The sequence below is a fragment of the Neovison vison genome, chromosome 13 (genome assembly GCF_020171115.1).
Source record: "Neovison vison isolate M4711 chromosome 13, ASM_NN_V1, whole genome shotgun sequence".
In the NCBI taxonomy this organism is placed as follows: Eukaryota; Metazoa; Chordata; class Mammalia; order Carnivora; family Mustelidae; genus Neogale; species Neogale vison.
The window spans coordinates 148,755,807-148,782,177 of NC_058103.1; the positions used below are offsets into that span (position 1 = coordinate 148,755,807).

The window sequence follows — 26,371 nt, forward strand, 5'->3', positions numbered from 1 at the left end:
AAGGGGGGAACTATTCTATCACTATCTGAAAAGAAGAGAAGCAGCTGATAAATGATAAAACTCTCAGCAGACTAGAAATATTATAAAATATAAGTATTAGTGACAAGTAATATTATAAAAATGTCAATTATCTCCACACCAATCTACAGATTCAACACAATTCCAATCAAAATCCCATGATTGGGGGGGTGGAAATTGACAAGCTGAGTAAAAAATGCAAAAAGACAAAAAATAGCCAACATAATCTTGAAGAAGAATAAAGCTGGAGAATTTTCACCACCAGATTTCAAGATCTGGTGTAAAACTATGTAGAACTGGTCAAGAATAAACAATAAAAGAATAAACAAATGTAACAGTGGAACAGAGCACACACCCCAGAAACAGATTAATTCAAACAAAATCACCTGATTTACAACAAAGTTGGCCCTGCAATGGATGGGGCAAGGGTAGTTTTTTAATATGTAGTTACATGGGGAAAAATGAACCTTAACTTCTACCTTACACCATATACATGCGTGAGAAAATAATACCAAAAAAAGCCAAAAATCCAATTGGTTTACAGATCTAAATGTTAAATGTGAAACATTAAAACTTCTTTAAGAGAACTTAAGAGAGTATCCTAATAACCTTGAGGCTGGCAAATTTCTTAAAGACACAGAAAGCCTTCACCTTACTAAAGAAAAAGATTGATAAATGAACTTCATTAAAATTAAGATTTTCTATTTATCAAAAGCCAAGACAGAGAAGCAACCCAAGTACCATCGAGAGAGAAAAAGATAAAGAAGATGCGGTATATACTACAAGAGAATACCACTCAGCCGTAAGAATGAATCTCGCTGTCCGCAACAACATGGACGGAGCTAGAGGGCATGAGACTAAGTGAAATAAGTCAAACAAAAACAAATACCATATTATTTCACTTATGTAATTTCACTCTTAAAATGACTAGCAAACAGGGGCTTGCATGGTGGCTCAGTTGGTTGAACGACTGCCTTCAGCTCAAGTCATGATCCCGGAGCCCTGGGATCAAGTCCCAGGTCAGGCTCCCAGCTCCATGGGGAGTCTGCTTCTCCCTCTGACCTCCTCTCTCATGCTCTCTCACTCTGTCTCTCTCTCTCTCTCTCTCTCATAAATAAATAAAAATCTTAAAAAAAAAAAAAGCAAACAAAAATAAACAGGCTCTTTTTCTGTTTCAAAGATTTTATTTATTGATTTGAGAGAGGAAAGAGAGTGAGCGAGAGAGAGCATTTAACTGACTGAGCCACCCAGGTGCCCCCCAATCGACGCTTCTGACGTTAACCTAGCGAGGAGGCTGCTGCTCTCCCTCTCTCTCTCTCCCCCCACCTCCCCACTGCCTGTGTGCACGTACGTGCTCTCGCTCTCTCTCAAAGAAATAAATATCTGCGAGGATGTGGATAAAGGGGAGCCCTCTGGCACTGCTGGTGGGCAAACTGATAACAATCACTCCGGAAAATAGTATGAAGGTTCCTCGAAAAGTTAAAAACAGAACTCCCCTACAGTCCAGCAAATCACACTAACTGGGTATTTACCCAAAGAATAAAAACCACTGACTCAAATGGACAGATGCACCCGGTGTGTACAAGAACATTACCTACGACAGCCGAGACACACAAGCAGCCCAGAGACCATAAACTGATGAATGGACAGACGATGTGGTGCGTGTGCGCATCTGTGCGCACACAGAGAGAATATGACTCAGCCATAAAAAAGAATGAAATCTTTCCATTTGCAATGACCTTGATGGAGCTAGAGTATAGCGCTAAGAGAAGTCAGTCAGAAAAGACAATTACCTGATGATTTCACTCACATGTGGAATTTAAGAAACAAAACAAATGATCATGTGGGTAAATAAAAGAAACAGACAAACCAAAAAACAGATCCTCAGAACTGATGGTTACCAGAGGGAAGGCAGGACAAACAGGTAATGGGGAATAAGGACTGCATTTAGGGTGATAAGCACCAGGTGTTTAAAATAAAAACTAAAAAAATTCAAAAACAGACAAAACTAATTTACAGGTCCCTCCTTTGGGAGGGAGAGCAGGGACCTGGAGGACCACCACGAAGGCTTCTCGGTACTGGTAATAAAAGATCAACTGATAGCAAGTGTGGTTCTGCAAGTGTGTTCACTTTTTATGTGGCTGTTACACCTCAATAAAAAAGTCTGCAGAAAGAAAAAACATTGATTCCAACAAAAACAAATTCGGAGAAAATTAGAACATTTATGATAAATCAACAAGAAAAATTTGAATACCCAACAGAAAAAACAAAAGTCACAAATGTTAAGAAAAAACACAAATGGCCAGTAAATAAAAATATAGTTTTAAACAATAATGAGATTTCCTTTTTCCTTTAAATCAACCTGGCCATGACTTAAAAGCAGATAATACTCAATGTCAATATGGATAAGAAGAATGTGTCATAGAACGAAGACTCAAAACATATGTATGCGTATATATACACATATATACATATATACATTTTTTTTTTTTAAGATTTTATTTATTTGACAGAGAGAGATCACAAGTAGGCAGAGAAGTAGGCAGAGAGAGAGAAAGAGAGAGAGGAAAGCAGGCTCTCCACCCAGCGGAGAGCCTGAAGTGGGACTCGATCCCAGGACCCTGGGATCATGACCTGAGCCGAAGGCAGCGGCTTAACCCATTGAGCCACCCAGGCGCCCCTATACATATTTATTTATAAGATATTTCTTTTTTCTTTTTTTTTTTTTTTTTTAAGATTGTACTTATTTGACAGATCACAAGTAGTCAGAGAGGCAGGCAGAGGAGGAGAGGGAGGCAGGCTCCCTGCTGAGCAGAGAGCCCAATGCGGGGCTCCATCGCAGGATCCTGAGATCATGACCTGAGCTGAAGACAGAGGCTTTAACCCACTAAGCCACCCAGGCACCCCGTATTAATAAGATATTTCTTTGATAGAGAGAGAGAGAGAGAGAGAGAGAGCGCACGTGCACACAGGCAGTGAGGAGGCCGGGAGAGAGCGAGCGAGAGAGCAGCAGACTCCTCCCTAAGCAGGAATCCCTAATCAGGGCTTGATCTCAGGACCCAGAGATCATGACCTGAGCTGAAGGCAGACACTTAAGCCCCCCAGGCACCCTTGGGTCTCTCTGATTTTTACATCAGAAGCGTCGATCAGGGGCACCTGGGTGGCTCAGTCAGTTAAATGTCTTGCCTTCGGCTCAGGTCATGATCCTGGGATCCTGGGATCGAGTCCTGAGAGTGTGGGCTCCCTGCTCAGTGGGGAACCTGCTTCTCCCTCTCCCTCTGCCCCTCCTGCCCCCCCACCACTCCCCTGTTCATATTTGCTTGCTTTTTCTCTCTCCATGTTCTTTCTCCCTCTAATAAATAAAATCTTAAAAAAAAAAAAGCAGCACTGATCTTAAGAATCAGAAAGATCTATCATTATAACCTTGAGCAAGGCACTTAATACCTTTCAGATTCAGTTCTCTAATCTATAAAAATATGATTTTTATATATACTCATAGCATTTAAAAAATATAACCTATATTCACTCATACATGTGGAATCTAAAAAATAAAAATAAAAACATATGGATAAACAAAAAACCAGAATCAGACCCATAAATACAGAGAACAAACTGGTGGTTGCCAGACGGGTGGGTGGGGAGTGGGGGACGGGCAAAATGCGTGAAGGAGAGTGGGAGTCCAGGCTTCCAGTTATGGGATGAAGAAGTCACAGACACAAAAGGCTCAGCATAGGGAATGCAGTCAATGCCGCTGTCATAGTGCTGCGTGGTGACAGACGGTGGCTACACTGTGGAGAGCACATGGGCCTTGTAGAACAGAATCACCTTGTTGTGCACCTGAAACTAACGTAACCTGCGTGCAACTCCACTCGGAGGGGGGAAAAAAGAACCCAACGCGCATATCAAAATAAATAACATATAATGTTATCTTGAAGGGCTCTCAGGAAAAGTAAATGAAATCACACGCACTCACACTCATGTATCATGGGAACAGAACTCCTAAATTCCAGCTGTTTCTCCTCTAGCACACAAAGGCTGGCTGACGGCTAGTTGCACACAGATTCTGGCCAGGGTGTAGCCCTACCTGCTGCAAACTCCTCAATGGTCATCAGCGGAAACCGGATCAAGGACAGTGCTTTTCCTAGAACTTTCTGTTTGTTTCCAAAAGTCACAGGCAACTGTTGTCTTTGACATTCCGCTTCTGCCCATCGCACAACAGCTCCGAAAAGTCGACTTTCTCTAATACTAAGTGTGTCTCTCTCGAGAACTGCACAGAGTGTGTCTACAAGTAAAATACAAAAATAAAGCGAATTAGGAATATTTTGCTCTTTAACAAAACAATACCAACAGACAGGCTTATATTAAGTTTTCAAATTTCAATAAAAAACAGGCTAGAGACTTAAAACTATAGACTCTATATAGAAAAACATTGAAGAATGAAAGGAATTAAACAGCAAAGTTTTCTTTTAAAAAAAATTGTTTTAAGGTTAACAACTTCTTATCATACATGGCAACTCAGGTATAGTATCTCCTTGTGTATCCGTGCCATTTATCAAGGAAACCCCAATATCCAGATAAGATTAACAGTCAGTCAGTCAGAGAAAGTGGCTTCAAATTAGTAACATACATAAATTCACAAAGTCTACAGATAACCATTTACCCATTCCCCAAATACTCCCCATTAGGTACTCTTTATGTGTCAGGCACTGTTCTAGATGCTGAGGATACATCACTGAGCAAATCTGCCTTCATGGCACTTAGATTCTAATGGGGGTAAACATTATGATGTTAGATGACAAGTGTAGGACAAGAGCAGAGTAAGGGGAACCGTAAGTACCGTTTAAAATAGGATGGCTTGGGTGGCTCACGTGAGCTAGTAAGATTTGATCTGGGGAGTCAGCCAAACAGAGGCCTAGCCAGGAGTACCAGGACTGCCTGTGCAAAGGCCCATATATGAACTTGTGCCTTGCAAGTGTGAGGACCAACCAGGAGGCCAGCGTGGCCAGACTGCAGTGAGCAAGAAGGAAAAAAGTGGTCAGTGATGAGGCCACAAATGGGAAGCAATGAGGTATAATCCTACAGTACCCTACAGATCAATTGGCTTTTACTCTGCGTGGGAAGGGGAACCAAACCCCTAGAGGATTTGGGGCTGTGACATTCTATGTGGTAAAAGGACCACGCTGGCGGCCGTGTTGGGAAGATACTCTAGTGGAGGCAGAGTGGAAATGAGATCAGTCAGCAGGCGCCTGCTCTGAGCCAGGTCAGAGGTGATGACGGCCAGGACCAGCAGGAAGAGGTGAAAACGATCGGCTTCGGGATGCATTCGGGAGGATGACTCAGTGTGATGTCCTCACGGACTGAATATAGAGGATGACAGAAGAGGGGTCAAGGATAATTCCCGACCTTAGAGGCTACGCAACGGACGGATGACAGCAGCATCGACTGAGATGGGAAAGCCTGTGAAGGAGGCAGTGAGGGATGGTGAGAGGTGTGATCTGGAGTTAATCCAGGACATCTGGAGGCTGAACTCCCTATCTCATGTCCAGGTACAAATGTCATGCCCAGAACTCAGGCCTTCACTTGGAATCCTTCTTCTTTTATCAGAGGCAAAACTTAAAAACAAAACAAAACAAACAAACAAAAAAACTCAGCTTCTCTACAGTAGACCAGAAGCAGCAGTCCAGAGAGGGCGCCTTGGAGGCCAGCAGACTATAGTAAAGTGATAGGCTGCCCACAAACAGGGGCTGAGAAGAGAGGAAATCTGGAAAGTAGATGCAGGTGTCTGAAAAGCCCTAGAGTCAAGAGTCTTTCATACAAAGAGAAAGATTAAAAAACAAACACAGGGGCCGCTGGGTGGCTCAGCTGGTTGGGCATCCTACCCTTGTCTTCAACTCAGGTCAAGAGCTCGGGGTCATGGGATTTGAGCCCTGAGTCAGGCTCGTGCTCAATGGGGAGTCTGCTTGAGGATTCTCTCCGGCTCCCTCTACCCCTCCGTCTGCGCTCACCATCTCCCCACTCCAAAATAAATGAATAAATAAATTGCTAAAAACAAAAGTACACAAACAAAAAAACACTTCAGAGTCCTGAAGGCTTCACTATACAATAACTGATATTCATAATAATGAGCACGAATAATCACAAAATTCAAATAAAAAGGAAGATGCCAATACAGTAAAAATCTAAAGACATTAAATATGCTTAAATTACCCAGTATTACACATCTAAGAAAATTTTATCTTAAAAAAATTGCATTCTGTAACGGTCTACACACTCAGTCTCTGGTCGGTATCAAACCACAGCGATCATGCCAGCAAAGACGTCTTGGTCCCCAGAACACAGCAGGGGCTTAATAATATGTTAAAAATGAATAGGTTATACATGTATTTTTTTTAATGACATTTTTCCTTCCTTTGTAGCTGAGCAGATGAATATAAATTAAGTCTCCATAAAAATTTTCACAGGTAAATGAATGTAAACCCTTATGCCTAGATACTTAAAGGATTAGGAATATACACTCACCATAACTGATCACTCGTGGGAAAACTGGATCTACTAATCTCTGTGCTGTATACTGACAAGCTTCAGTACAGATAAACACAAAAACTTAAAATATCAGTAGGGGAAAAAACAGCACATTATACTGCCTTTAGCATAATGTAAATTTGCTTTTTTCTCCTATCAGTGTGACATATTGTCTTCTTCCCTTAGCAAACAGCTGTGAGAGAAATGTATCTCTCTACTTGGAAAATGGCAAGCACATCCCTCCAGCACATATGTCCCAATCCCAGAGGAGAAAAAGCTCTCCCAGAATCTAAGACCATAACCTGCATGAAGAGGTCCTGAAGCCCGGCCCAGCACCCTCTCAGCATCCAGGCTTCTCTTCCAATCACAGTTTTTAACAAGTGCATCGAAGACCAACTAGACTGTGGTGTGGAAACACACAGGTCTTCTATTGGCAGCTGAGCCTAATAAAGATCATAAAAACATCCAAGGCTATGTTTTGCAAACATGATGCAAGGCTAGATCTTAATACAAGCAGCTGGGGGGGGGTGTCAAATCAAATCAGCCAATATTTGGAGGATGTACACCCCCTTCAGGGATTCCGGGTTCCGAGGGTGCGCCGACCTACTTCGAAAACAGTTTCCAGGAGGAAGCCACCCGGATGCAAACAGTATTATGTCAGACCCAGACTGAAGTACCGATGGCATACTTGCCAACCCCTTATGGGGAAGAATATCAGGATGAAGCAGTGTTTCCTCAGCAATGTGGGTGGTGCCTGGGGCTCTCCATCATCCAGTCAGCGGCCTACTACGTATAGTGGGGGAGGAATCTAGCCCTCGCCCTTCAGGATAACTGATGCGAAATGAGTATAAATCCTTCCTAAGGTACTGCGAGACAGACAGACAGACACGCTGTCAATGGGACGTTGCTGTAACCGAACACACTCACTGTCACTGAAGAGGGTGGGACGTTAGCTCTTCAGAAAGGAGTCGCTGCAGAAGTAGAATTTGAGCCAAGATGTGAAGACTGAGTGAACTAGCCAAGGCGGAAGGAAAGGCAGCGTTCTGGACGGTCCAGCTGGTGAGCGAATGTTAACTGAGCACCTACTATGTTCTCCTGTCGTCAGTGTTCGAGACACCATGGTAGACAAGGCAAAGTCCCGGACTGCAAAAGAGTTGACAGTCAGGAGTACCGGGCTGGCTCAGTCAGTAAGCACATGACTCCTGATCTCAGGGTTTTAAGTTCAAGCTCCATGTTTGGTGTAGAGATTACTGAGAAATAAAGTCCTTAAAAAAAGTTTATAATCTAGGTGGGGAAGCTAGACAACCATCATAAACAGACAATACTTAAGAATTTCAAGTAGTAAAATGTATCATGAGGAAAATCAGTCAGAGCAACAGCACAGGGACAGTTCAGAGGAATGTGGGATCTACTCAGACTAAGGTCTGAGGTTTCCCTAAGGTCAGAGGTGGTCTGTCTCAGGTCTCGTTTAACTCGGTATCGGAATAACATAAAGGAGGAAGCCACATACAGATTGGGGGAAAGGATCCTAATCAGTGGAACAGTAAACACAAAGGCTTAAAAGAGAAATGACCCTGGCTAGTGCATATGAAAGGGAGAGAATGATGGGAGAGAACAGCAGGAGACCAGGTCAGGCACAGACAGAGGCAGCAGCGCGTGCTCTTTTCTCTCCTTCCTGACCTTCCTCGGAAGTTACATGGGATCATGAGACTGAATTTGAGACAATGAGGAGAGAAAATGCCGGTTCCACTTCATGGCCAAAGCTTTCAAGATGGGGGTGTTCTCCCTGCCCATGCTTTTTTCTGTCTGCCAGCAAGATAGATAATAACAATCACAGATATCGAATATACATGGTGTCCATCATGATGAAGATAGTATTTCAGGTCACAGGCCTGGGTCAGCTCTCTCAGCTCTCCTGTAACAAGAGTCAAAGTCCTCCACTGTCCTTAGCCAGTCCCATGCAGCCCGGCTGACGGGCCGCACACCGCCCACCCCCCCATCCGCTGTTTCCTGGGGTCTGCCTCGAATGCCCTCTCCTCTGCACTACTCAAATGCTACCCATTCTTCACAGCCCAGATCAAACTCTCCCTGTCAAGACTTTCCTAACGCTATTCAATGGGAGGTAATCTTTCCATGGTTTGGATTTGCACAGTGATTATTTTCTATATCTCTAGCTCACAAAAGGCAAAATCACATTTTGCTGTATGCTATCCAGAATTTTGTGTGTCTTAACTCTTAAATTTCACATATGTGTCCCTTGAGTCTCCAATTAGATCACAGTTTCCTTAAGAAAAATCACATCTCACTCTGTATGTCAATGACCCAACTATAACGTTGCGCAATGGCATGCTTTTTTTTTTTTTAAACGAGGTTGTAAGTAGAGATGACCTTTAGGAATATATCACTATAATAAAGCAGCACTCTTAAGAGACAGACTTACCCAATTTGGTACGAAGTGCCACTTTACAGTAACAGCCCACCCGGCGGTGAGGCCGACTGACACTGCAGTACCGTCCGCAGGCGGCACAGCCCGCCCACGGGCGCACTTACCGATATCGATGTCGGTAAAGCCCTCTGCGCTGATCGCGTCCGTCGTGCTTTTGTCTATCGTGTCGAGACAAAGACTAGCCAGCTGAGGTTCGTCAAACAATCGAGCCTAAACATACGAAAAGACAGTTATTTTATTTTCATAGTTATTTTACTTTCAGACCATACATATCCCAAGTTACCTCTGCAAACAGTTACAGTTATAACTGCTAATCATGTAAAACACCTATCTTAAATACCATTATAACGTGTACCTATTTTTAAAACTTACCATTCTGTAGCCAGAAATGAAAAGCCAAAAGCACAAATGCCTTGCTTAGACAACAAGTTCACATTACCACTGGCAACCTTGTTACTTTTCTTTTCATATGCTCCTCTATATACACACTGCCTGGTTCTTATACTTATTTTGATCATTACCAAACACTCTAGGTTAGATGAGGCAGACAAAATCATCCCATTTTCCAGATGTGGATCCAAAGGTATACTGACTTGCCTAACATGATCTAACTAGTTATACTGTAAAGTCATTATTTAAATCCGAGTTTTAGGATATTTTCACCAAATGGTAGCAACTGTCAAGCATACCAGTACAAACAGATTTTTTTCCCCTTCCATTTTCCGTCTTGACTGTGGAGAGAGAATGAAGTACAAGAGTTTCAGAGCATGCAAACTCTGGGTGCCTGAGGAAAAAGCAGGCCCAACAACAGAAAAGCATATAGTCCCAGGACTGAATCCTACACAAGAGCGAGCTACAGCCACGCACAATGATATGAACAAATCCTACAAACACTGACAAACAAAAGAAGCCCCAGCATAAATTGAGCAGAACTACACTATAGGATTCCAAAAAAAAGCTATCTGGGCTTTAAGAAGTCAGAAGTCAAGCTGATAATGTGGTTAGTCAGGGTGCATATTATAATTAACAAAAAAAAAAGTTTGGGGCACCTGGGTGGCTCAGTTAGTTAAGCATCTTTTGGCTCAGCTCATGATACGGGGTCGTGAGATCTAGCCGCTCACTGGGCTCGATGCTGAGCATGGAGCCTGCTTAAAATCCTTTATCTCTTGGGGTGCCTGGGTGGCTCAGTGGGTTAAGCCTCTGCCTTCGGCTCAGGTCATGATCTTGGGGTCTTGGGATCGAGCCCCACATCGGGCTCTCTGCTTGGTGGGAAGCCTGCTTCCCCTTCTCTCTCTGCCTGCCTCTCTGCCTGCTTGTGGTATCTTTCTCTCTGTCAAATAAATAAATAAATTATATATTTTTAAAAAATCCTCTCTCTCTCTCTGCCTCCTATCCTGGGTTGCTAACTCTTTAAAATAAAATAAAATATAATAAAAACAAAAGCAAAAGAACACAAAAATAAAAATAAGTTTAGGGGCACCTGAGTGGCTCAGTGGGTTAAAGCCTCTGCCTTCAGCTCAGGTCATGATCCCAAGGTCCTGATCTCGAGCCCCGCATCGGGCTCTCTGCTCAGCAGGGAGCCTGCTTCCTCCTTTCTCTCTGCCTACTTGTGATATCTCTCTCTGTCAAATAAACATATATAATCTTAAAAAAAAAAAAAAAGTTTAAAAGACAGTCGTGGAGGAAAGGGGCAGAAAATCCAAACTCAAATGATATTTAAAAACCATTATCACTGGGGGACCTATGTGGCTCAGTTGGTTAAGTGTCTGCCTTCAGGTAAGGTTATGATCCTGGAGTCCCACAATCAAGCCCCGCATTTGGCGGGGGGGAATTCCTGCTCAGCAGGGAGTCTGCTTCTCCTTCTGGCCCTCACCCCGCTCGTGCTCTCTAATAAATAAAATCTTAAAAAAAAAAAAAAAATGCTGAAAAAAGATGTGATGATAACAGGTATGCTGATGACCAAGCTTTCAGCCTGGCCTAGGGTCAGATCTATTTACATTTAACAGTATGGACAAACACAAAACACACGGAAGTATTCACCCCGGGTCAGGCAGAATCCTGCTGACAATACTGTCAATTAACTAAGCATTACCTGGCATGGCTGATGAGTCTTCATTTATTTATAAAATAAAATCCATTTTCAAGGGATTCAGTAACTCAGATGCCACTGAATAATAAACGTCCCCATTATGAAATGAAATAATGAAAGCAGTGGATTAAATTTAAAATAGATATATATATGGGACCACCAGGGTGGCTCAATCAGTTAAGAGCCCGACTCCTGATTTTGGCTCAGGTCACAATCTCAGGGTCATAAGATCGAGCCCCACATCAGGCTAGGCATGTGGTGGGGAGTCTCCCTGACAGTCTCACCCTCCATCTCTCTGTGCCCCCCCCTCCTGCTCGCGCGTTCGCTCTAAAATAAAATCTTTATTAAAAAAATAAAAGATAGGGGCGCCTGGGTGGCTCAGTGGGTTAAGCCTCTGCCTTCAGCTCAGGTCATGGTCCCAGGGTCCTGGGATCGAGCCCCACATTGGGCTCTCTGCTCAGCGGGGAGCCTGCTTCCCTCCTCTCTCCCTGCCTGCCTCTCTGCCTGCTTGTATCTGTCAAATAAATAAATAAAATCTTAAAAAAAAAAAGATACATAATACATGATATATATTTACATACATAAAATATGTATTTTAAGTCAGTAGAATATTTCTTAAAATTATAGAATACTCGAACATGTCTGAAAATGCTATTCCTAGATTATACATTGGCCTTGTATTAATTTGCTTAGTCAAACTTTCCACAAAAAAAATAAAACCTGATCTAGAAGGATAAAATTAACTCTATTTCTTGTAATTTTCTCTTAGATTTTTTAAATTTAGAAATACTTTCAAAAAAAAAATTTCAAATTTACAGAAAAGCTGCAAGTGAAAAGAACACCCATACACCTTTACCCAGATTTACCCATCTAAATATTACTTGTCTTGTTCCATCATCTGCACTCTCTCTACACACACAGACACATTTCATATATATACATATTTGTATTTATACATACATATACATACATATATAAATGGGATAATAATGTGTAAGAAAACAGGCAATGTATAGTGTCTGCATGTGTACTTGAGGCAAACTGTTCAGGAATAAATGACACACATCCCTACCCTTACCCTTAAATACTTCAGTATGTACTTCCTAAGAATAAGAATATTCTCTAATATAACCCATAGTGATTAACTTTGGTAAATAACCGTGTCATATTTTTATCTACTGTGTTTCAATTTTGCCAACAGACCTTTTTTCTGAGAGTGAGCGAGCACACACGCGTGTGCAGGGGAGCAGGGGGCAGGGGGACAGAGGGAGAGGGAGAAAGACACTGAAACAGACCTCAAGCCAACTGCGGAGCTGGCCCAGGGCTCAATCTCATGACCCTGAGATCATGACCTGAGCAGAAACCAAGAGGTGGTCACTTAACCAACTGCACCACACATGGGCCCCAAACTAATGTTTTTTTATAACACTTTTCCTTCCGGAAGAGGATCCAGTCTAGGACCATAGTTCATGCATTTTTAAAATATGGAAACTAGTACATTTTTATCAAATGAAATTCTAATATCAGGAAGTATTTTAATGGGCCAACTCAACTATATTTTTAGTTAGTGTTTATGTAAAAACTTGTTCTTCAGTTTTTGGTAAAAATTGTTTTTATTCAGAATAGCAGTATTTCAGTTACTCCTCAGGTTACACAGGCAATACTAAGTTTCCTATGGGATCTAGGGTTGCTACTTAGAGTAAAATACATTTTCCCAAAATTTAGTTTGGGTCTGGCATTATCTCTGAAAAAATATCAGTATGATTGTTTCACTTCATAAAAAATGTTTTCGCCTGTCTAGCCCATGCTGGTACAGCATACTGGCCTTTTGTGTTAGCATGAAGCTGGCACAGGTCCTCTCAAATAAATGAACATGTTCAGTTCAAATGACTCACTTGGCTGAAATAAGAAATTCACATGACACTTTGTGGGCTAAGTCACATGACCCCACCAATGAAAATGTGCAATAGTACTGGGTCCTCAGACCAACAGGGCACTGAAAAGTTCCTTTTTGTTCTCCTAGTGACACACGTTACCCTTTACTACTCAAAGTGTGGTTCAGAAGCGCCGGGGTGCTCTGAAAGCCCGGGAGAAATCCAGACTCTCAGGTTCCACCTTGGACTAGAAACTGTACTGTGCTCACGGTTTAGTTTATTGGTTTCTGATTTTTCACTCAACTTTTAAAATAAAAGTAATTAAGTGATCCTCTCCACATACCTTAAAAGCCTTGGACATAAAAAGAATCTTATGAATATCAACTGCCGTATTCGATTTTCATCACATACTGAGAAAACGAAGAAATGTAGGGTGACACGGCCTCATAGTTCTATGACCTTGGTTATTTCTCTGCCTCTATCTCCTTAACCATAAAATGGGGACAGTAAGAAACCTCTCCCCTAGAACACCTGCGCCTCCCAAAAGTTACTGCCGAGACGGCACACGAGGGGCTGGCGTGCAGGCGTCACCCAGTGCGTCACCCAGTGCATCACCCAGTGCGTCACCCAGTGCATCACCCAGTGCGCTCTGCGGCCGTCACGCCATCAATACGCCGCACCTTCACCACCACCGGCTGAAGGCTGCGATCTTCGTTTTACCACTTGCTGTCTAACGTTAAGTAAGATACTTCCCTGAGCTTTCATTTCTTCATTGTCCAAAAGAGGATAATAGTAAATTACAGCAGAGCGGGAATGCACGTAACCGTGATAATTCTATCACTTGCTGCGGTAAGTAAATGCGCTGATACATGCAAAGCAACTAGCTAAGTAAGTGCTGGGCGGACTATATACAGACATCGGTTCTGAGATACGTCCATATGTCAGCATGTTCTTTCTTCCATAACTTTACACATGTCTGATGACAGAAGATGGGAAAAAACCCAACAATAAAAGGTGCCACCAGACATTCTCTATGCAACAGGACGGTTGCAAGGCCAGAAACCCTGAGCTTGGGGCTCCGGCCCCAGCTAGCATGCAGTTCAGCAGCCCAGGTTTTAGTTTTTCCTTTTGGAAAATGAAAGGGTTGAGCTAGGGGACATCTGTCAGTAGGTCCAACACTAATACTCAATAGGATTACATATTATCAGCTTAGAATTTTTTTTTCTTTGTCCTCATTTTAACTTGCTTACCCCTGTAAAGACCCTATCTCCAAATAAGATCACATTCTGTTGGAAACATAGTTCAGTCCTTAACAAATGGCTATAGGCTAGCTTATAATTTTTTTTTAAAGATTTTATTTATGTATCTAACAGAGAGAGACAGCGAGAAAGAGAACACGACGAACAGGGGGAGTGGAGAAGGAGAAGGAGGTTTCCCACAGAGCAGGGAGCCCGACACGGGGCTCGATGCCAGGACCCCGGAATCATGACCCAAGCTCAGGGCAGACAGACGCTTAACGACTGAGCCACCCAACCGCCCTTATCTTGGAATTTTTAAAACAATTCATATAAGGGTATTATAACTTTGTCTAAAGAGAAAAACAGTGATTTATTTATAGCTAAAGTATAAAGCTCAGATTACAGGCACCTAATAAATGCCAAATAATATGGTAAAGACTGGTTAATGCTTCCATAGATGTGTTCAGTATGTGAAAATCCATCAGCCTGTGTATTTACGGGAATGTGGACTTTTCTGTATATATACTGCCATTTAGTGAAAATGTTTATATATCAGAGAAAGAGTATTTCATATAAATCTTCAATTCTAACTCCTCCAAGCTTTCCGATTAAGTCCAAAGACAGTAAATCTTAGAACTTTTCTGGACTTGCAACCTCAATCTTTATTCCAGATCCAACAAAAATTAAGACCAAAGATGTCCAGAAAACCTCATGCTATCATCACACTCTCAAATCATACCAAGAACAACAATGGATGTTTATTCCAACTCCAACCATAAAGAACTGTATCTTTGAGTCTACTTACGTAAGGCTTCATTTCTTTACCCATATGATACTGTATGGACTTTAATTTGCTTTTCTATTATAAAAGCATTATGAATCTGATATAGTTCCCTGAATGGTACTATAAAAATAATTACATATACTTTAAGTTAATGATCTAGAACTAATTCTCCAGGAAATAGGAAATACTCATACGTAGTTATACTCAATCTTTAAAACTATGATGATACACATATTAGCTACATTTACTTACCTGAGTAAGTAACATAAAGGCATTATCTGCCCGAAGATGTTTGGTGAGAAATTCCACACAATGAGCTTCCAGGGCGGGGACTGCATATTTCTTAGCAGTATACAGAGTGGTCATAACTGTCTCTGGGCCAATTTGAACTTCATCTGAATACAGAAATCTGGAAAGCAATTGGGAAATGACAGAGATGGCCATTAATATTTTAGATAAGCAATCCATCAGAGTGAAACCTCTGAGGAATATCTTAAAAGATAATGAGCAAACCGAACAACAACCTGATAGGAGACTTTGTAGGCCACAGGGCATTTGCACATACATCATCTCATTTATTCTTACTCAGGCCTGAGAGGTAGGTAGTGTCTCCATTTTACTAACAAAACGGAAGTTAAGTGAGATCTCAAGACAGACCCATCTCTCTTAAACCAAATTTTCAGAGGTCTTTTAGCACCCCGCCGCAGTTCAGGGCAGCAGTGGTTTACTTACATCTCCTTCACCAAAGGATGTTCATTTAAACAAATGTACAGGTAGCTGAAGTTCACATCTCTAGATGACAAAACATTCATTTATTTCCTGATAATAGTGTCTTGTTAATCTGGGCATCTTTTAACCTTTCATTGTTATTCCCAAACTAACACAATGCCCGAAGACCAGCAAACTGAGTCTTTGAAGAAATAAAACAATTTAATAATATCATAAACGACTCACGTTGTTTTGTGCTTTTGGGTATCTAGGTTTAATTTTCTCTCAAAACACTATTAGTCCGATACTGCCTCCTCCCAGCTCGCTGCTTCTAACTGTTAGACTGCTGGATAGATCATCTTTTTTTTTTTTTGGAAAATTCTCCTTCCTTTTTTTTTTTTTTAAAGATTTTATTTATTTATTTGACAGAGAGAGATCACAAGTAGGCAGAGAGGCAGGCAGAGAGAGAGAGAGGGAAGCAGGCTCCCTGCTGAGCAGAGAGCCCGATGCGGGACTCGATCCCAGGACCCTGAGATCATGACCTGAGCCGAAGGCAGCGGCTTAACCCACTGAGCCACCCAGGCGCCCGGGATAGATCATCTTCACAGAACTGCAAATAAGGCAGAAGATTCTCAGCGAAAGCCTGGACAGTTCTTGAGTGATCTTGGAGCTTTTGCCTATCAACTTTAGGCCTCTTCTGTGGCTCCTCAGAGACCCTGTGTGTACTGCCCAGTTCTCAACTATATACAGGAAGCTGGGAGCGGAGGGCCGTAGAGAAGGATGGCATGAAGAATAAAAATTGCATCTTAGTGGGGCGCCTGGGTGGCTCAGTCGGTTGGGTAACTGACTCTTGATTCGAGCTCAGGTCATGATCTCAGCCATGGGACTGAGCCCCACATTGGGCTCCGTGCTTAGCAGGGAGTCTGCTTAAGATTGTCTCTCTCTCTCAAATAAATAAATCTTCTAAAAATTGCATCTTAGTGATACTAAAGACATCAGAGTAATTATATGTATATTGCTAGGATCCAAGTCATAAAATAAGAAAACCCATTAACATGTCTCAGAACCCTCTATTACACTGGAGTGAAGAAGTTCTAACTCCTGTCCCCACCCTCTACTGTTCCACCTCCTCTTCTTGCATTCCTGTCTCCATTATCACCACCCAAGATGAAACCCCGCCCACGAGAGCCTCCGGTCTGTCGCCCTAACCAAATGCCTGTGCTCCTCTAACAACATCTCTGTGCTTACAACTATCTCTAGCCGAGACTGTTCATTCTCATTCTCCTCAGCCTTCAAAGTGAGGGTTGCTGATTCTCAGGATCACACCATTTAAAAAAAAAATTTTCCCCCAAAACCTTTTTAGAGAGTCAAGTCAACCTGCTGTACTACCCTCATAATATTTACCTTAAAGTTACGTGCCACTTTGTGATGAGTACAGGGAATTAAAAAGCAAGTAAGGCGTCATTGCTTACAGTCAGGGGAAGGGGGATGAACAGAAAAGAGAGAGAGAGAAAATCAACATTTGTTGATTTGTTGATTCAACCCTCCCACAAGGCAGGCAGTGACTACTACCCTGCACAGGGAAGGTGGGGAAACTGTCTATCAGAGAACCCGCTGCTTCTGGGCCCAGGCCTGCTTCCAGGGTGAGACTGGCAGGCCCCCCAGGTGAGGGCTGAGTGTTCTCAGGACCTCAGGCTCGGATTTGAGCCCGTCCCATCACTGCCAGCTCTGAGACTAGAAACAAGCTATCATCGTTTTTCCTTTCTGAAAAGAGAGTGACAGCATTTCCTTCATCATGCTCTCGTGAGGATTAGTATAAACTGAAAAAAATGGAAGTATTTTAAATAGTGCCTGACAAGTACTCAGCCTCGGCAAATGTTGGCTGATTATTTTTACGTTGCTTCATTTCTTCCTCTCTGCTGTTTCCCTCTATGTTTTAGAAGATGTCCGTGCCGTTGTCTTCTGGCCTTCTGTTCTCCCCAGTAACACACGCTCATGTTTCTAAGAATTCCTGCTTCTTTCTTAGTCATTCCTTTTCTCCTCCACAGCACTCTGTCTTGGTTTCATGGGTGCAAAAACGTCTTCAAGTCTCCGAGGTGGTATTAACCAGAGTGTTTCAGGTTCCTTTTTGTTCCCAGTTCCGAGATCAGCTGCTCTTGGCCTCGGTGGTTCACATTCTCACGCCCTCATACGTTAATGATCAATGGTGGTCTCCAGTTTGGTGCTCCCGCAGCCGGTATAGGTTTTCCTTGCTGCTGTGTAGATGGGCCTACTCTCCAGGTAAAACCACCCCCAAAGCGAACAGGCTGGCTGGGAGCTCTGTGTATGTGGGAGGCTTGTTGACTGGCACCTGGGATCCCCTAATGCCATGACTCTAGAGTCCCTAAGCTCTCCCAGGCAGTTGGCTCAATTTCTTTAAGAAGAGCCTGCCAGGAGGCTGTCACTAGCAGTTAGTCTGCAAGAGCTGGCTGCGGGTGCCTCTATAAGCAAGCTTTACGTTGACTCCCCCGGGGGCGCCTGGGTGGCTCAGTCAGTTAAGCGGCTGCCTTGGGCTCAGGTCATGGTCCCAGGGTCCTGGGATCCCGTCCTGCATCAGATTCCCTGCTCAGCTTCTCACTCTGACCCTCCCCCTCTGCTCAAGTGCTATCTCTTGCTTTCTCTTTCTCAAATAAATAAAATCTTTTTTTTTTTTTTAAGATCTTGTTTATTTGACAGACAGAGATCACAAGTAGGCTGAGAGGCAGGTGGAGAGAGAGAGGAAGGGAAGCAGGCTCCCCACTGAGAAGAGAGCCTAATGCAGGGCTTGATCCCAGGACCCTAGGATCATGATCTGAGCCAAAGGCAGAGGCTCTAAACCCACTGAGCCACCCAGGCGCCCCTCAAATAAATAAAATCTTTATAAAAAAAATTAATTCCCACATTTTAGCTCCACCTTCTCATTTCACACATCTCCCTACCAGCCCTGGCCTAGAACCACTGGGGGATGGGGGGGCGGGTCTGCCAGGGAAGCCAGCCGCAGCTCCCCGAGCTCTGGATTCTGGGGTCCTGTCACCTCCTCCCTTTCATCAGCAGCCCACTCTCAACTGCCCTGTCCCTTTTCCACAGTTGGCTCCCACCCAATCTCCCTCTACCCCTTCACTCTATCAGGTTTAAGAGAAGGCCTACTGCATGCTCCGTTCCCTTCTTGAATCAGAAACCTGTGCCTTTTAAATTTAAAGGGCAAGGTGGAAAGAATCTTTACATCTGCTTTCATTTTTTTTTTTTTCAGGCAAAATACCAGAGTTACAAAATAAAGAGCAGAAACATGGGGTCTTTATCACCGTTTGCCTTTGCATGTGCGGCGGCACCAAGGACACAAACGCCACAGAGTTGAAGGACGTGGTCTTACAGCATCTGTGACCAGGGGCTCTGTCAGGGAGATCTGCAAAAACGTCCTGGAGAAATGTCTGCTTGAGATAAGACTAAAGGAGGACAAGAGGGTGGGAAGAACACACCAGGAACAAGAGAGAATTGTTTCTAGGCTCTTCTATCTGAGATACACACACACACACCCCCATTCAAACTGCTTTGATTAACTTCCACTTTGGTAATATACCTTTAGCTTATAGCAAGGAATATTTTAAAGAAACATTTACATCTAAAGACAGACTAAGGATACTATTGACTTCAGTAATGCCTTCTTTATGAGCAAACCTCACAAGCATTTTCTTGTTGGTCAGATTATCAGATAGAGTTGTGCATTCACTAAGCAGATGCTTTGTTTTGTTTTTAATCTGACAAACACTATCAATTGTACTGACTAGCTAGGTTTCTCTTTCTCCGTTAGCTGCTAAACAATTAAAATTAAATTTGTAGGGGTGCTCGGTGGCTCAGTTGATTAAGCATCTGCCTTTGGCTCAGGTCATGATCCGGGAGCCATGGGAATGAGCCTCACATTGGGGTCCCTGTTTGGTGGGGAGCCTGCTTCTCCCTCTCCCTCTGCCGATCCCCCCACTTATGTTTGTTCTGTCAAATAAATAAAATCTTTAAAACAATTAAATTTAGGGGCACCTGGGTGGCTGAGTGGGTTAAGCCTCTGCCTTCGCCTCAGGTCGTGATCTCAGGGTCCTGGGATCAAGCCCCTCATCTGGGATCTGTGCTCAGCAGGGAGCCTGCTTCCTCCTCTCTCTCTCTGCCTGCCTCTCTGCCTAGTTGTGATCTGTGAGAAATAAATAACCTTTTAAAAAAATTAAATTTCTAGCTTGCCTATAGCATGCATTTTTATATTAGCTTCATTTTGGCTTGTATTTCTTACCTTTGTGTTTTTTTAAAGATATTTTAAATTCTTTCTGGAGCAATGCAAGTTATAAATGATGTTCTATTAACAATAAGAAATGGGGGGCCCCTGGGTGGCTCAGTCCGTTAAGCGGCTGCCTTCGGCTCAGGTCATGATCCCGGGGTCCTGGGATCGAGCCCCGCATCGGGCTCTCTGCTCAGTGGAGGGCCTGCTTCTCCCTCCCTCTGCCTGCCGCTCCGCCTACCTGTGCTCTCTCGCTCTCTGTGTCAAATAAATAAAATCTTAAAATTCAAAAAAAAGTAAGAAATGGAACTCTGTGTTTCCCATACTTTGCGTGCATTTTTCTACAATACCCAGCTCGGTGTGGGCACATGGCTAAGCATTAATCGGTATGTGTTAAGTGACTAGACAATTCAGTACAAGTTTCTATGTAACACAACTGAGGAACCATACTCACCTCTAATGAGAAAACAGACTATTTAAAAATCCAGGAACCATGTTGGTTCATATTTTACTTATATGTTTCTTACCTTCTATTTAATTATTAAAATTGCTATAATAAAAAAAAAAGCCAAGGTTTATAAAATATAATTTAAAATTAATCAATTACCACAGGTTTTTGTATTTTTTTAGAAAGACATCCATTTATTTGAAAGAAAGAGCATGCGTGCGCTGTGAAGAAGGCCAGAGGGAGATGGAGAGAGAGCAACCCCAGCGGAACCCCCACCAAGCGCAGAGCCCAATGCTGAGGGTGATCCCAAGACCCTGAGATCACAACCTGGGCTGAAACTGAGTCAGATGCTCAACCAACTGGGGCCACCCAGGTACCCTCTTTGTATTTTAAAATGAACCTTTCAGCCCTCATTTACTACCTTTAAGGATAAGAGCACAAGAGAAATGATATGTCATTAAACTACTCCTTTTCCCCCACCCTAAAGATTAAAGGTTTTCTAACATAATTTAGGTTATATTTAGTAAAAATTTCAAAAAGCTATGGCAAAAACTTGATCTTAAATTACAGAAACTATAAGATCGTGCATAAGAACCTTTGGATCACTACTGACTCATTCATTAAGGGACTCCCTCTTGGTTGAAACACATTCTTCAACTTGACTTTCAAGATCCCAGGCTCCTTGCTTTCCAATCTAATTCACTGACAGCGGTGTCTGTGTCATCTTAGTCTCCTCAGCTACACCTCCACACGGTCGAGGTCCCCAGGGCTCATCCTGGCACCTCTTTTCACAACCGCATCCCCTCCCTAGGTGACCCCATTTGGTCTTATGGTTTAAAGACCATTCACTCTTAGCTTTCAAATTTATGTTCAGCAAGAAGCTCTTCCCTCAACTCCAGGTTCATATTTCTGGCTGTACTCTTTTTGATAAGCCTTCGAAGTCTTCTTGGTTCTACCTTTACAAAATACAGTTGACCCTTAAACAACACTGCCATTAGGGGCATGGCCTCCACTCCCTATCCCCCTCCCTCCAAACGGCTGAAAACCTGCATGTAACTCTCCCAAAACTTTACTAATAGCCTACTGTTGACCAGAAGACATATCGACAACAATTAACACATTATATTTTATGTTGTATTATTATATACTGTATTCTTATAATTGCGTGGGCTAGAGAAAAGAAAATGTCATCAAGAAAATCCTAAGGAAGAAGGGGTGCCTGGGTGGCTCAGTTGTTCAAGCGTCTGGGTTTGGCTTGGGTCATGATCCCAGGGTCCTGGGATGGAGCCCCACATCGGGGTTGCTTGGTGAGCAATCTGTTTCTCCCTCTCCTTCTGCCCCTATCCCTGCCTGTGTGTGTTCTCTCTCCCTCTCCCTCTCTCTCAAACAAGTAAATAAAATCTTTTAAAAAAAATTTTAAATAAATGCATTGGAGCACCTGGGTGGCTCAGTCAGTAAAGCACTGGACTCTCGGTTTCGGCTTGGGTCATGATCTCTGTGGTTGTGGGATCAAGCCCCATGTTCGGTTCTGTGCTCAGTGTGAGGTCTGCTTCAGCTTCTCTCCCTCTCACTCATCCTGTCTCTCTCTCTTTCTCAAATAAATAAAGTCTTTTTTTTTTTTTTTAAAAGAAAGAAAATCCTAAGGAAGAGAAAATACATTTACAGTACTATACCGCATTTGGTGGGGAAAAAAACCCCACATATACATAAGCCCATGTAGTTCAAACTCACGTGGTTCAAAGGTCAATCAGATATCCACAGTCTGACCACTTTTTACCCCATCTATCACTCCCAAGCTGGTAGATATAACCCACTAGCATACCTCTTGCCTGGACTACTGCAAAAGTGTCTTAATTCAACTCCCTGCTGCCCATTTTACTTCCTCCCCAGTCTAATCTCCAAACAATTGCCCAAATGAGTTTTTAAAAATGTAAATCAGATCATATCACAGCCACACTGAAAACTCTCCAAATGTCTCTCACCACACATCAAAGTCCTTCCATAGACTACCCAGCCCTGCACAACCTTGTCCAGCCTCTCCTTTGGAACTCATTTTCTACCACTTTTTCCCCGATTCACTCTGCTCAAAGAGCACTGGTTTATTCTTGAAGTTCCTCCAGCAGGAGAAATTTAGGACCTCAGACATGCTTTGCCTTGCTTAGAATGCTCCTACCCTCACAGCCTGATCATTTTTCTTTAAAGTATTTATCAGTACTGGACATTTTATCTTTGCTTCTCCTTGCTAGATTACAAACTACCCGAGGGCAGGGACTTTTGCTTGTTCACTGCTGAATCCAACATCTCAAACAGGGACGGGCACAAGGGCACACAGCGTTTCTCAAACAAACAACGAAGAACATCACTTCAAGGTCAGGCAGATCAAAACAAGCAGGTTTTTATAACGTAACTAATTCAATCTGTAAACATAATAAAAATAGGCCCAAGCTAACTTGTTTTTTCCCCACTCAGCAAGTACGAACTATGAGACATCTGTTTGTCACACAATAGTCCGTAAGGACAGCATCTATGCTCCACGGCCGGCCAATACCTTTCGGTCCAGGTATCATGTAACAATCAGGCCAGATATCATTTCAGAACAGAACAATGACTGGAATCTGAAGAAGGACAAAAACCATGACCACGCTGAACACAGGAAAATTTCAAGGACTTTAAAATTAATTCACTTACCTTCTATTGACAGGAAAGGATTGAGTGACCACCAGCTTCAGTGAAAATACCAACTAAACGTTTCCCCCTCTTCGTTCTTACTCTACCCACTCTAGTCTTAAAGGAAAGAACTCGACAGTCTTTTTAGTTCAGTGGCTCTCAGATTTAGCTGGTATTATTAGTATTTACAGAGACTATTAAAAATGCTCTCAAGGCCCCACCTCCAAACACTACAATACTTCAAGGAGGGAGAAGAATCTGCAAATTTAACAAGCACTGCAGGATGCAATGCAGGTAGACCAAAAAATCCCTTTAAATACCTATAGTCTAGAAAAACCAATCCTCCTGTCAATGCCAAACCAAAACCAAAAGACCTAGAAAGACCTTTTTTCTCTCTCTTTATAAATATAATTTCACTAAACTGCAGAAAATATATGAAACAAAAAGAAGGAGAAAAAGGCAATTATCATCTTACCACTCCAATACGCTTCGGGTAGCATTCGGGTGCGCTTCCTTCTCTCCCTATCTCTGGGTACGCGCCTGGTTCTGTTCCTTTTCAGTTTTATTCCCAGCACACACAGCTTCAATGCTATGTATCATACACACTTCCTATGTTAACAGTATCGCCTAGTCTTCGTCAGTATCGCACTCGGTGGCATTACCCTGCATGGAGTGCCCCTATTGCTGTTATCTAACCATTCCGACCAGCTGACTACTTCCTCACTACTGTAATAATCCAGCCATAAACATTTTTATATACAACATTTTGTACAGTACTTGAATACTGGGTGGGGGGAATCTACAGTGTCAAGCTATTTTACCACCACCTTAGGGCTCTTCCAACAGATCTCTAAAATACTGAGGTGGGGCTCCTGGGTGGCTCAGTCACTTAAGTATCTGTCTTGGGCTCAGGTCATGATCCTGAGTTCCTGGGAGTGAGCCCTGCATCGGGCTTCCTGCTCAGCTGGGAGGCTGCTTCTCCCTCTCTCTGAGACCTCTGCCCCTCATCCCTACTCTGCTCTCTCTCTCTCTCAAATAAATACAAATTTTTTAAAAGATTTTATTTATTTATTTGACACAGGCAGAGATCACAAGCAGGCAGAGAGGCAGGCAGAGAGAGAGAAGGGGGGAAAGCAGGCTCCCTGCTGAGCAGAAAGCCCGATGCGGGGCTTGATCCCAGGACCCTGAGATCCCAGGACTCTGAAGGCAGAGGCTTAACCCACTGAGCCACCCAGGCGCCCCCCTAAATACAATATTTTAAAAAGTTAAATATTGGGAGAGAAAGTGCTTTGCTTTTAATTTCCATTTCTTTAATTACTGAGGTTAAACATTCTTTGTCCATTAGCTGTATTTTTCTCTACCTATCTATCCTGCCCTTTATCCATTTATTTATGGGATCTTGGTATTTTCTACTTGGTTTAACTTTATAGTCAGCTTCCCACTGAGCTTCCAATTGAGCTTTGAGCCTTCGTGGACTATGTGCCTGTTCAGGGGTCTGTTTTCTGCCTCTGCACCAACCAAGACTGTGCTACTTTGGTGACACCCTGTCGTCAGGCAGCTAAAACCCTCTCGATGTAATGAAGCACGCATGGTCTTCCTTATGAGGCTGCTGTTACCCAGGCCAGTCACTTGACTTTTCCGGGCCCCGATCCCACTTGTAAAAGTGTGGAAAACACCACGTACGGCTCCCCAGCCGGACTTTCGTAAATACAAGCTACTAATGCCAAACGACTGGCTCCCTTCCGTTCACCACAGTTAATCAGAAGTCAGTGTATTACCCCCCAGGAAGCCGAAAGCCAACTCCGAAGAACACGGGAGGCTGGCTTCGCTTTTAAGCGAATGTGACCTTGTCCGCAGGACCGCGGCGGCAGGAACGGCCGCGCCTACCTGTCCCGGTCCTCCCCTCCCCGGGCCCCACCACTCAGACACACACCAAGAGCGAAACCCGAGTCCGGACCTCAGACACACACAAAGGCCCTCGGTCCCACGCGGCTCTTCCGCTCTCCCCCTCTCCTCGGCAAAAACATGCACAAAACGTCAGCAGGCCCCGGGCCCAGCGGGGCCCCGCCGCAGCGCCGCCGCTCCTCCAGCCCCGAGGCCGGGCCCCACGCCGGAGCGCACCCGACGGGCTCGCTGAGCGGCCGCAGACGCGGGACGGGGCCCCGACCGCCGGCGGCCCGGAGGCGACAGGCCGGCGCGCGCGGCCAGCGCGGAGCCGCTCACCTCAGCAGCGCCAGGAAGGCGGCGGGCTCCACGTCCGGCAGCTCGATCTCGGCCGACGTGGTGGCCATGCCGCCGTTGAACATGGCGTCGAAGACGGCGCTGCCGGCCGCCAGCACGAAGCGGTGCGCGGGGATGCGCTGCGGGCCCCCGGCGGCCGCGGCGCCGCGGCCCTTGCCCAGCACGAAGCGCACATCGCTCAGCAGCTCGGAGTTGAAGAGGAAGGCGAAGCGCTCCTTCAGCGACGCCTTGGTCGCCTGCCAGTTGTACAGCGGCTCCCGCTGCAGGGGCAGCAGGGGCCCCAGAGAGGACGGCGGCGGCGGCGGCGACGGAGGCCCCGCGGCGCCCGGCTCCGCCTCGGCCCCCGGCACCTGCTCGCCCGCAGCGGCCGGCCCGAGCGAGGCCATCCTCCGGCGGCGCGGCTCCTCGGGCTAGGCAGAGCGCTCCCGCCGCCCAGCCGCCATCGCCGACACCGCCCCCGGAGGCCGGCGCCGCCTCGGTGCCTTCCGGGAAAGGCGCTTCCGGCGGCCGCGCACCTCCCCGGCCCGGCCCCGCCCCCGCCCCGCCCCCGCCCCCGCCCCCGGCTCCGGCCCGGGCCCCGGCCCCGCCCCGCTCGCGGCTACCGGGCGCGCGCCCTCGCCACGCGGGGATGCGGGCGCGCGCGCGACCGCCGAGCCGGGCCGGCGCAGCGTGGAGTCCTTCGCGGGGCGCAGGGCCTCGTTTTCGGCGGCCGGTGCACCCCTCCCCGGCAGGGCCGACGCACAAGCCCCTGCGTCTCCTCCGACCCGGGGCGCCCGTCCTCGCCTCAGGCCCCTCATCGGCTGCAGCGCCTCCCGCGTATCCCAGGGGCAGGTTCCTGGGCTGTCCCTTCAGGAGTTTCCCGTGGAAATGGGGGGCCCCGAGGCCTCAGCAAGGGAGCGCTTGGGAGGGTGGCAGGATGACCCACGGCCCCACTTCCCCAGTAATCTCCAAGTCACCCTCCGGAGACGGGCGGAGCTTGGACCCCTCCAGGTCGAGCAGCCACATTCTTCTGCTCTAGTGTCTCAGTGACTGTCACTGTGGATCACGGAACTATTTT

General features: G+C 44.7%; 1 protein-coding gene across 2 annotated transcripts in view; it reads right to left on the reverse strand.

The window, feature by feature from the left end:
• BTBD1 (BTB domain containing 1) overlaps positions 1-25,741 on the reverse strand; it is a 38,621-nt gene extending 12,880 nt beyond the window's left edge. Inside the window, exons 1-4 of one of the 2 annotated variants that reach the window (XM_044232131.1) lie at positions 25,297-25,715; positions 15,224-15,380; positions 9,091-9,196; positions 4,103-4,300 (exon numbers count right to left, since the gene is read on the reverse strand). In XM_044232131.1, coding sequence (XP_044088066.1) covers positions 4,103-4,300; positions 9,091-9,196; positions 15,224-15,380; positions 25,297-25,700 — 865 coding nt within the window. In that variant the 5' untranslated portion in view covers positions 25,701-25,715. Of the gene's footprint in view, positions 1-4,102; positions 4,301-9,090; positions 9,197-15,223; positions 15,381-25,296 lie in introns of both variants that reach the window. The other variant, XM_044232133.1, reaches the window with a different exon arrangement.
• Positions 25,742-26,371: the final 630 nt, after the last annotated feature.